At 55.9% G+C, this 10,239-nt stretch overlaps 1 protein-coding gene across 2 annotated transcripts; it reads left to right on the forward strand.

Moving 5' to 3' along the window:
* Window positions 1–925: 925 nt before the first annotated feature.
* Window positions 926–9,726, forward strand: TMEM119 (transmembrane protein 119). 2 transcript variants are annotated; one of them, XM_003932285.4, is made up of 2 exons: window positions 926–1,059; window positions 6,887–9,726. In XM_003932285.4, the coding sequence occupies exon 2, from the start codon at window positions 6,901–6,903 to the stop codon at window positions 7,750–7,752; it is 852 nt and encodes a 283-aa protein (XP_003932334.2). In that variant the 5' UTR covers window positions 926–1,059; window positions 6,887–6,900; the 3' UTR covers window positions 7,753–9,726. The 2 variants fall into 2 exon arrangements, with proteins under 2 accessions (XP_003932334.2, XP_074258380.1); XM_074402279.1 differs by lacking the exon at window positions 926–1,059 and adding an exon at window positions 1,980–2,020.
* Window positions 9,727–10,239: the final 513 nt, after the last annotated feature.

The raw sequence follows: 10,239 nt of genomic DNA on the forward strand, positions 1-10,239 counted from the left end.
TGGTGCCATTCCCAGCCACTGTACCTTTACCACGCTGGTCTGCCCATGTGCAATGCCGTTCCGGGGCCTGCTTTGCCCAGCTTCCGCTTCTTCACAGGTGTGCTCTCCAGGATGGCTTCCTGCCCCTTTTCCCTCAGCCTCTCTGTCTTGGGGTTCTCTGAGCCCGTGACCTGACCCCTTTCAGTTTTGTAAAAAGTAACTTACTTAGGTGTCCTTCTCCCTGGGAGTCTGTGAGGTCCCTAAGGCTGGGCTGTGCCTGATTCACCCCAGGAGCCTGCTTGAACCATTAGAACTCACCTGCCTCACTTTCCCCCTCTGTGAAATGGGGCTCCAACTCCTATTCGAGCTGCTATCATTTGGGAGCATCGTGAGGCCACAGATCCCAGAATATCAGAGTCAGAGGTAGCCCAGAAAGCTTCCCGCTCATCCTTATAAATGGGAAACTGAGGGCTGGAGAGGGGAAGGGCAGAGTGGGGGTCCCTGTCTCAGGCTGGGACCCACCATCAGGCCTCTCTCTAAAACGAATCCCAGCTCCCACGCTGCACCCTGAGCCTGGAAGCTCGAGCCACACAGGGATGGGGAGTTTTCCTTCCCACTTCAGAGGCCTCTGAACCTCCCTGACCTTGTCCCCTTTTGCGGATACTGGGGAGCGGAGTGGGCAGAACCTCAGCTCAATGTGGGGGCGAGTGCTGCAGAACAGCCCTGTCTGTCTGTCTGTCTCAGCCTGCTCTGGGGACTTGAGGTCAGGGAGGAAGCACTGCATCTGGTCTTCCCCAGAGCAGGAGTGTGAGCAAGAGTGGGATTGCGTGTGGCCCGAGAGCAGCCCCTCCCCTCCCCCTGTCCCCACCCCAAACCCTCTTAATGAAATCAAGCTGGCCCCGAGGCCCAGCCGGGGAGGGAGGAAGGAGGAGGGACGGGAGGAGGGACAGGAGGAGGGAGGGCAGGCGGGCGCCAGCCCAGAGCAGCCCCGGGCACCAGCACAGACTGTCTCCCAGCCCAGGCGCCCCCCACTCTCGCTCCATTCTGCAGGAGCACCCAGTCCTGTGAGCCAAGGAACTGGTGAGTCCTGGGGTCCCTTCCTCTGTCCTGAGAGCCTGGGACTATCTTGGAGCTTAGGGACTGGGGACTCTCTGAACACTCTGGGGGGCCTCTCTAAGTGTGTGTGTGCTTTGAGTGTGTATTTGGTGTTATGTGCACGAGTGAGATGGAATCTGAGACCCATGTGCAGTGCTGGGGTGGGCCGGGGTGGGCCAGAGTGTTGTGCTTGTGTGGCTGGGGCCTTGGTGTAGGGGGTGTGTTGCTTCCACTTCTCTGCAAGTGGACGCCCGGCTGTTGCTTCCAGGATTCATCTGAGGGTGGTGCGGACCGTACTGTCCTGCGTGTGGGATCGGCTGTGTGTTGGAGGTTGTGTATGTGTGTGTCCGTGATCTCTGTGTATGGTGTGTATGGGCTGTGAGAGTGCTGCCGGGTGTCTCAGTGCTGCGTGATTCGGTGTGCCTGTGTTGTGTGTCTTTATATTGTGTGTCCATGCAGCTGTGTGTGTGTGTGTGTGTGTGTGTGTGTGTGTGGAGGGGGCTGTGCCCCCAGGACCTCTTTCCCCATCCAGACCTCCAGGGGCCCAGATTCCTGTCCTCGGCTGGCCCTGGGGTGGGAGGCATGTGCAGCGCTCCAACCAGAACCCCCTCCCCCACACAAGGCCACTAATTGAAGCCAGGTTTCCGAGGGCTGCCCCTCCCCCTAAGGCCACCAGTCTCTGGGTGGGAGTGGGGCAGACCTCGGCCCCCTAGCCCCAAGTCTTGGGGTCCCCAAGCCTCAAGGGGTGGATGTACTCTTCCACATACTCAGGACCGTCTTAGGGAGTTTGTCACACTTACACGGCCAGCCCTGCCTGAGGTGTCCCTGGTGGGGAGTCCTGGGCAATCACATGGTCCCTGCTAATTGGCACTCATTTTGTGCCAAGCACGGCAGCATCTTGTCCTAACAACAGTCCAGGGAGGTGGCTCTTATCCTCATTGTACAGGTATGGAAACTGAGGCTCAGAGAGGTGACATGCCCAGCACAAGGACATGTAGCTGGGAAGTGACCTCCTCTGGGATATACCAAGAAAGGCCTCTCTGTTCAGGGCTCTGCCAGGCTTGGCCCTGATTTGCTGTGTGACCTGGGCAGGCGGTTCCCAGTCTCTGGACCTGAGTTGCCTCTAGGATGAAGCAGGAAGTGTTGGGCCTCACCCCAGCACCTAATGGCCTGTGATATTCTGAGTGCTTGAAAAAATTAGGGTCCAGGAGGAGGTGGGGGGCACCGGGCAGACAGAATGATGCCTCCAGAGCCGGCCAGGCCAGTGCTTCATCCACAGATGGGAAATGGAGGCCCAGAGAGGGCAGGGGCCGCCCAGGGCCACACAGCCATCTCCTGCGAGCTCTGCTGGCTGCAGGTGGGGTCGGGTCCTCCACATGTTGCCCCCACCTTTCCCTAGGAGCCAGGAGGGGTTGTGGGGTGCAGGGGACTCTGAGAGTCAGGGTTTCAGCCTTGAAGAGCCAGCGGTAGTTTGTGTGTTCTCCTTTCTTGCCCTCTGACTTCGTGTGTGTGTGTATTGCGTGTATATGTGTGTGTGTGTGCGTGTGTGTGTGTGTACCTGTGTTTGGTTCTGCATTCCTCAGTGACCAGAGCTGAGGAAATTTCGCTGAACGGGGTGAAAAGGTTGGTCTTTCCCTGGGCGGCGGCTGGAACAGACGGTGAGCACATGTTCCCATCCGGCAAGGGTGCTCATTCATCTGCTCAGGGTGGGAAATTGCTGGCTGAACCCGGACCTCGGCTAGGGCAGGAATTTAGCTATCCCAGACCTCACCATTCCTCAGGGCTCAGCCACTCTGCACCAAGCAGTCTCTGAAAGTTGTCTCATGTGGTCCTAACAGCTCTGGGAAGTGCCACCGGTGGTCACCCTGTCCCAACTTATGGATGGGGAAAGTGAGGCCCACAGAAGCCAGATGCAGAGCTGGACGCAGTGGAGCTGGGATTCTTGGCCCAGCCAGAACTTGAGCGAGCCTCCAGCCACCCACGGTCCCAGATGCCCTCTGCAGTGAGAAGTGGCCATTGTTGCCATGAAAGCTCTCTCCTGGGCTTGACTGGGGGCAGGAAGCTGGGAGGTGACAGGCAGGACACAGCCCCAAAGCTCAAGGGTGTCTGTAGGAACATTTGCTAACAGGCGCCAGAGAGGGGAGGGGGTCCTGAGCCTCATTTAGCATCTGACAGGTGATGTCCGCCAGTGGGAACAAGCCATTCTTGGCTTAGAGTGTGTGGTGTGTGCATGTGTGTGTGGTTGTGTAGGTGAGTGTGTGTGGTATATGTGTATGGTTGTGTGAGAGTGTGTGGTTGTATGTGGAGTGTATGCATGTGTGTGTGCATGTGTATGTAGTCTGTGCATATAATATGGGGGTGTGTGCGCATGGTTGTGTGTGTGCATGTGTATGTGTGTGTAGTGTGTGCATGTGTGTATATGGGTGTGTGGCATGTGTGCATGGTTGTGTGTGCAGTTGTGTATGCGTGTGTGTATGATTGTGTGTGTAGCGTGTGCATGTGTGTATATGGGTGTGTGGCATGGATGCATGGTTGTGTGTGCAGTTGTGTGTGCATGTGTGTATGATTGTGTGTGTAGCATGTGCATGTGTGTATATAGGTGTGTGTGTGGTGTGTGTGCATAGTAGTGTGTGGTTGTGTGTGCGTGTGTGTATATGACTGTGTAGTATGTGTATGTGCATGACATGTGTGCATGGTTATGTGTGCATGTGTGTGTATGACTGTGTGGAGCATGTGCATATGTGTATATGAGTGTGTGGTATGCATGCATGGTTGTGTGTACATGTGTGTGTATGATTGCGTAGCATGTGCATGTGTGTATATATGGATGTGTGGCATGTGTGCATGGTTGTGTGAATGGTTGTGTGAGCATGTGTATCATTGTGTGTGTAGTATATGCATGTGTGTATGATGGGTGTGTATGTGGGGGGATGTGTGTGCATAGTTGTGTATGGGTGTGTGTGAGTGTGGCATGTGTGCATGGTTTTCTGTGTGTGGTGTGTGTGCCTGTGTGTCTATGGCTGTGTATGAGTGTGAGTGTGATGCGTGTAAACTCTTGGGATCAGACAGAGGAAGGTTCGAATCCCAGCTCAGCTACTCACCATCTGTGTGTCCTTGGTCAAGTCACTGTCTCCGAACCTCCGTTTCCTCACCTGTAAAATGGAGAAAATGGCTCTTGCAGGATTAAAGGCATGAAGAGAGCTCAGACGAGTACCCCCGAGGAAGGCATGGCGACCAGCTCATTTAAAATGAGCCCGAGAAGCTTTGTCTCTTTTTTAAAAAATTGAAATAATTTAATATATTTCATAGAGTTGGAGGTTTCCTTATGTTGCCCAGGCTGGTCCTGAACTCCTGGGCTCAAGTGATCCTCCCAAGTAGCTGGGACAACAGGCACACACCACCAGACTTGGCTAATTTTTTATTTTTATTTTTGTAGAGATGGGGTCTCACTATGTTGCCCAAATTCCTGCCCTTAATCAATCCTACAGCCTCGGCCTTCCAAAGTGCTGGGATTACAAGTGTGAGCCCCCACACCTGGCCAGTTTTGCCTCTTTTCATGTCCTGGAATTATTTTTTTTTATTTTTTGCCATCTAAGCCAGTTTGTTCACATTTATGTCAGCACAATTAATTTCTTTCTTTTCTTTTTTCTTTTCTTTTGAGTCAGGGTCTTGCTTTGTTACCCAGGCTGGAATGCAGCACCATCTCTGCTCACTGCAGCCTCAACGTCCCGGGCTCAGGCAATTCTCCCACCTCAGCCTGCTCGGTACCTGGGATCACTATGCCTGGCTAATTTTTTGTGTTTTTAGTAGAGACAGGATTTTGCCGTGTTGATCAGGCTGATCTTGAACTCCTGAGCTCAAGTGGTCTTTTCACCTTGGCCTCTCAAAGTGCTGGGATTACAGGCATGCGCCCCTACACCTGGCTGATGCAATTAATTTCAATGAAAGCCGTGTCACGGAGAAGCCTCAGGTCACCTGGAACAAGCCCCTAAATGGCCCAGCCTGGGTTCTACCTCTTCTCCGGAAGCCTCCTGGTACCTGTGGGGAAGGTAGTGTACTCTGCTTCGCCAAGCAGGCCCGGAGGCCCAGACGCTGGCGGTGCGACCACAGCCAGGCCTTGGGAGCCTGACTTCTTTCTCCAGCCCAGGAACTTGTGTGTGGCCCCAGGCCTGCCCTCTGCCTTCTCTGGGCCTCTTGTCTCTCCACCTCAGTCCCCTCAGGCCTCAGGACAGGGGATCCTAAGACTTTTCTGTGTTGGAGCCTCTAAACTCAAGCCAGCTGTGGGGACCTGGGCCCCCGCTGGGCGTGGCAGGGGTTGTCAGAGGACAGCACAGTGAATTGTCCCTGGGTTTGTCTGAGCAGCTGGGAGCCCCCAGCTCATGCCGGCTGGGAGAGTTAGTGTTTTGAAACTCAGCTCCTCCATCAAACTCTGGCCATGAGGAATTAATTCCTCAGTGGTGCTGTCTGGGCCAGGTGGGGTCTTGGGGTTCACCCAGAAGCAGCCCTTCCAGCAGGGCAGGGAGGCCCTGGGCTCATCTGGTTCCCATCGAGTGGGGGTGGGGAGCGTCGGCAGCTCAGCTTAGTCTCAGGCACCAGGATTTCCCCACCCCAGGGCCCATCCTGGCTCCTGCTTGGAGCCTGGGGGTGAGGGCAGCCACGGACAGGGTGGGGGGAAGGGCGGCCCATGCATGCCTCTGGCATCCACGCCCCTGCCTAGCTCAGAGACCTAGAGGCTTCAAATCCTAGGAATGTTCCTTTTTTTTTTTTTTTCTTTTCTTTTCTTGAGATAGGTTCTCACTCTGTCGCCCAGGCTGGAGCGTGCAGTGGCATCATCTCGGCTCATTGCAACCTCCACCTCCCAGGTTCAAGTGATTTTTCTGCCTGGGCCTCCCAAGTAGGTAGGATTACAGGCTCATGCCACCACACCCAGCTAATTGTTGTATTTTTAGTAGAGATGGGGTTTCACCATGTTGGTCAGGCTGGTCTTGAACTCCTGACCTCAAATGATTTGCCCATCTTAGCCTCCCAAAGTGCTGGGATTACAGGCATGAGCCACTCCGCCTGGCCCCCTAGGAATCTCTTGCAGAAGAAGGTAGAGCTGGCCAGGGGAAGATTTGAGAAAGCCCCAGAGCCACCAGGATGTGGCCATGTGGAGCCACTTTGGCCACCCAAAGCATGGGGACAAGAGCCTAAGGGGAACGGGACCAGAGAGGGGCTGGGAGCTGGAGGGAAGGGTCCCAGGGTGGTGGGTAGGGGGTGGGGTGTCACTCGGCTCCCTCAGTCACTCACTTGGTTTCTCACTTACTCAACCCTGCCATCCTTTCTCCCTTCCTGCTTGGATCCAAACCCTAGCTCTTCCCTGGCAAGTCACCATGTCCCTCTCAGCCTCAGTTTTTTCATCTGCAAAATGGGCTTAATCATAGAACCTTCCACACTGGGCAGTGATCAGGATTCAATGAGAAATTCCGTGTAAGAAACTTAAAACAGTGGCTGACACATGAAGCCATGAAAGTGTAAGTTATCATTATTATTAATTCAGCCAGGTCAGTCAAAGTACATTTACTGAGCACTTACTGTATACCATATATGGGGCCAAACCCTGAGGAGGCTGAATCTCACTCATCCTGGGCCTCCAGGGAAGTGGGGGAGCACATCTGTACCCCACATCTGAACGAGTGGGGCCCTGTGAATGGAAGGGACTTGCTGGAAGATGTTTCATGCTCCCCGTTCCTCCTGGGGGCTGGTGAGCCTGTTTCTGAATCTGACACCCTGGAATTCCACCATGACTTCTCTCCTCCCTCGTGTCTCACAGGTCCTGGGGGCACCATGGTTTCAGCAGCAGCCTCCGGCCTCCTCATCCCTCTGTTGCTGCTCCTGGGGTCTGTGCCCGCCACCAACGCCCGCTCTGTGGCCCTGAAGGCCTCGTTCCCGGAGGACGTGGCAGGTAGTGGGGAGGCCGAGGGCTCACTGACCTCCTCCCCGAGCCTCCCACCAGCCTGGACCCCGGCCCTCAGCCCCACATCGACGGGACCCCAGCCCACATCCCTGGGGGGGCCCTCACACCCCACCAACTTCCTGGATGGGATCGTGGACTTCTTCCGCCAGTATGTGATGCTGATCGCTGTGGTGGGCTCCCTGGCCTTCCTGCTGATGTTCATCGTCTGCGCCGCAGTCATCACCCGGCAGAAGCACAAGGCCTCGGCCTATTACCCGTCGTCCTTCCCCAAGAAGAAGTACGTGGACCAGAGTGACCGAGCTGGGGGCTCCCGGGCCTTCAGTGAGGTCCCCGACAGGGCCCCTGACAGCCGGCCCGAGGAAGCCCTGGATTCCTCCCAGCAGCTCCAGGCCGACATTCTGGCTGCCACCCAGAACCTCAAGTCCCCCACCAGGCCTGCACCAGGCGGTGGGGATGGAGCCAGGATGGTGGAGGGCAGGGGAACGGAGGAAGAGGAGAAGGGCAGCCAGGATGGGGACCAGGAAGTCCGGGGACATGGGGTCCCAGTGAAGACACCAGCGGTTCAGGAGGAACCATGCTCAGGGGGGCCTGAGGGGGCTCTGGTGGCCGGTGAGGGCCAAGGGGAGCTGGAAGGGCCCCTCTTGCTAGCCCAGGAAGCCCAGGGACCAGAGGGTCACCCCGAAGCCTCCTGCGCTTGCAGCAGCGTCCACCCCAGTGTCTAACAGGCCTCCCAGGCTGCCAGCCCTGACTGTCGGGGCCCCAAGTGGTCACCTCCCTGGGCATGAAAAGGCCTTCAGTCCTGAGGGCTTCCTGACACTCCCTCCTTGGCCACCCTGTGGTGCCAATCCCAGCATGTCCTGATTCTACACCAGGCAGAGATGCTGGTCCCCAGTCCCCAGGAGGAATCTCACCAAGTGCCGACATCCTTCACCTCTGCAGCCCCAAAGGGCTATATTCTAAAGCACAGCTTGCCTGACAAGGCGAGGGAGGCCACAGGTCCCTGTGACAGCCAAGATTAAACATCCTGCGAGGCTGAGTGCGGAGGCTCATGCCTGTAATCCCAGCGTTTTGGGAGGCCAAGTCCGGACATCGCTTGAGACGAGGATTTCAAAACCAGCCCCAGCAACGTTGTGAGACACCCATCGCTACAAAACAAAAACAGTCCACTAAATCAGCCACATCATTTGGAAATCATAGGTCGCAGGCCATCCATGGGGCAAATATCACTGCTTTTCCATCAAGGGAGCAAAGAGTAAGTGGGAGTTTTGGAAGAGGCTGGATGAGAGACGCCGAGGTGCCCAGTCTTTGTAAGACAACATGCGGCCTGGCGAGAGGCAACAGTTTGGAACTGAAAATGGTCCCCTTCTCGTGTCCTTTCAAAGCTGAATATTTTAGTGTTGTTCTGCCTGTGCTTAGAGCTCCAGCAGCAGAAGTGGGTGTGTGGTTAATCAGGACATTTCTGTGAAGAGTCCCCTGTACACACACATGATGACAGGTCCTTAAATAAGCATTTCCCAGACTAGGTTCCCTGAGGCGCTCTATGGAATCAAGATTTATTTTTTTCTTTGAGATGGAGTCTTACTCTGTTGCCCCGGCTGGAGTCCAGTAGCGCCATCTTGGCTCACCGCAACCTCAGCTCACTGCAACCTCCACCTCCCAGGTTCAAGCGAGTCTCCTGCCTCAGCCTCCGAGCAGCTGGAATTACAGGTGCCCACCACCACGCCTGGCTAATTTTTCTATTTTTAGTAGAGATTGGGCTTCACCATGTTGGCCAGGCTGGTCTGGAACTCCTGAGCTTCAGGTGATCCACCTGCCTTGGCCTTCCAAAGTGCTGGGATTACAGGTGTGAGCCACTGCTCCCAGCCCAAACTACTTTTTCTTTTTTTTTTTTTTTGAGACGGAGTTTCGCTCTCGTTACTCAGGCTGGAGTGCAATGGCACGATCTCGGCTCACCGCAACCTCCGCCTCCTGGGCTCAGGCAATTCTCCTGCCTCAGCCTCCCGAGTAGCTGGGATTACAGGCACGCACCACCATGCCCAGCTAATTTTTTGTATTTTTAGTAGAGACGGGGTTTCACCATGTTGACCAGGATGGTCTCCATCTCTTGACCTCGTGATCCACCCGCCTCGGCCTCCCAAAGTGCTGGGATTACACCAAACTACTTTTTGAAACAGCTACAGGGTAAAGTCCTGCAGCACCCACTCTGGAAAATACTGCTGTTAACTTTCCTGAAGGTGCCCCCGTTTCTGGTTGGTCCAGGATTAGGGATGTGGAGGGTAGGACACTTAAACCCTCTCAAGCGCTCCCCAAGCAACTCCTGCCTGGGGGTGAATTTCTCATGGGGGCGAATGAATGGAACTCTTCCCATCTGGCCTCCGAAGCAGCCTAGAAGCCAGCGGCTGTTTGAGGGAACCTCCACCCTGGGGAAGTCTGAGGGACTCAGGGAGGGTTTCTGACGCCCAGCCTGGAGCAGGGGGGCCCTGGCCACCCCCCGTCGCTCACACATTGCCTGGCAGCCTGTGTCCACGATATTCTTCAGTCCTCGACAGGGAGCCTGGGTTCCATCCTGCTTTATGGAGGCTCTGGCAGGGGTCCTCTCCTCCATCCCTCCATCTGGGGCTCCCCCAACCTCCGCACAGCTCTCCAGGTGCTAAGATATAACGCATCAGCACAATAAACCTTTATTCTGGCCTGAAGTCTCACCAGTTTTCTAGGGGGAACGGGGAATGAGCCTGCTGGGGAGGGGCTCTTGCATGGGATGGGGGTAACTTTCGGGGGAAACACGTCAGCCCAGCTGTGGAGGCTGAAGGGACAGATTGATGAGGGAAAGAAAGGAAAGACTGGAGCTCTGAGGAATGGGCTGGAACTCGTGTCCCCAGGGGTGGAGGACCAGCTCTGGACTTGTGGCCACACAGACCCAGGTTCCACACCCGGCTCCGCCACTGACTGTGGCTGTGGGAGAGTCACTCACCTCTGTTTTCCCTGCAGGTGGCTAAGGACTGGGGTGGGTCTCGGACAGTGCCCCTCTCACCGCAGCCTTGGCCAGGACTGTGGGTAGGAGGCCGCGCTCTGGCCCTGCAGTCGGCCTCTGCTTTTTGTCTGCGGCCCACCAACCTCCTCTTGGTCTTTGATGGCAAGTTCCTGCAGCGACTTCTCCCCCGCACCCTGGGCCTCAGGAGCTGCCAGCTGGAATCCAGATGTGGCTGGGG

Source organism: Saimiri boliviensis, chromosome 7, assembly GCF_048565385.1.
Source record: "Saimiri boliviensis isolate mSaiBol1 chromosome 7, mSaiBol1.pri, whole genome shotgun sequence".
In the NCBI taxonomy this organism is placed as follows: Eukaryota; Metazoa; Chordata; class Mammalia; order Primates; family Cebidae; genus Saimiri; species Saimiri boliviensis.

Bases quoted from the DNA above. Each gene is read 5' to 3' on its own strand.
- TMEM119 (XM_003932285.4), top strand. From the start codon at position 6,901: ATGGTTTCAGCAGCAGCCTCCGGCCTCCTCATCCCTCTGTTGCTGCTC.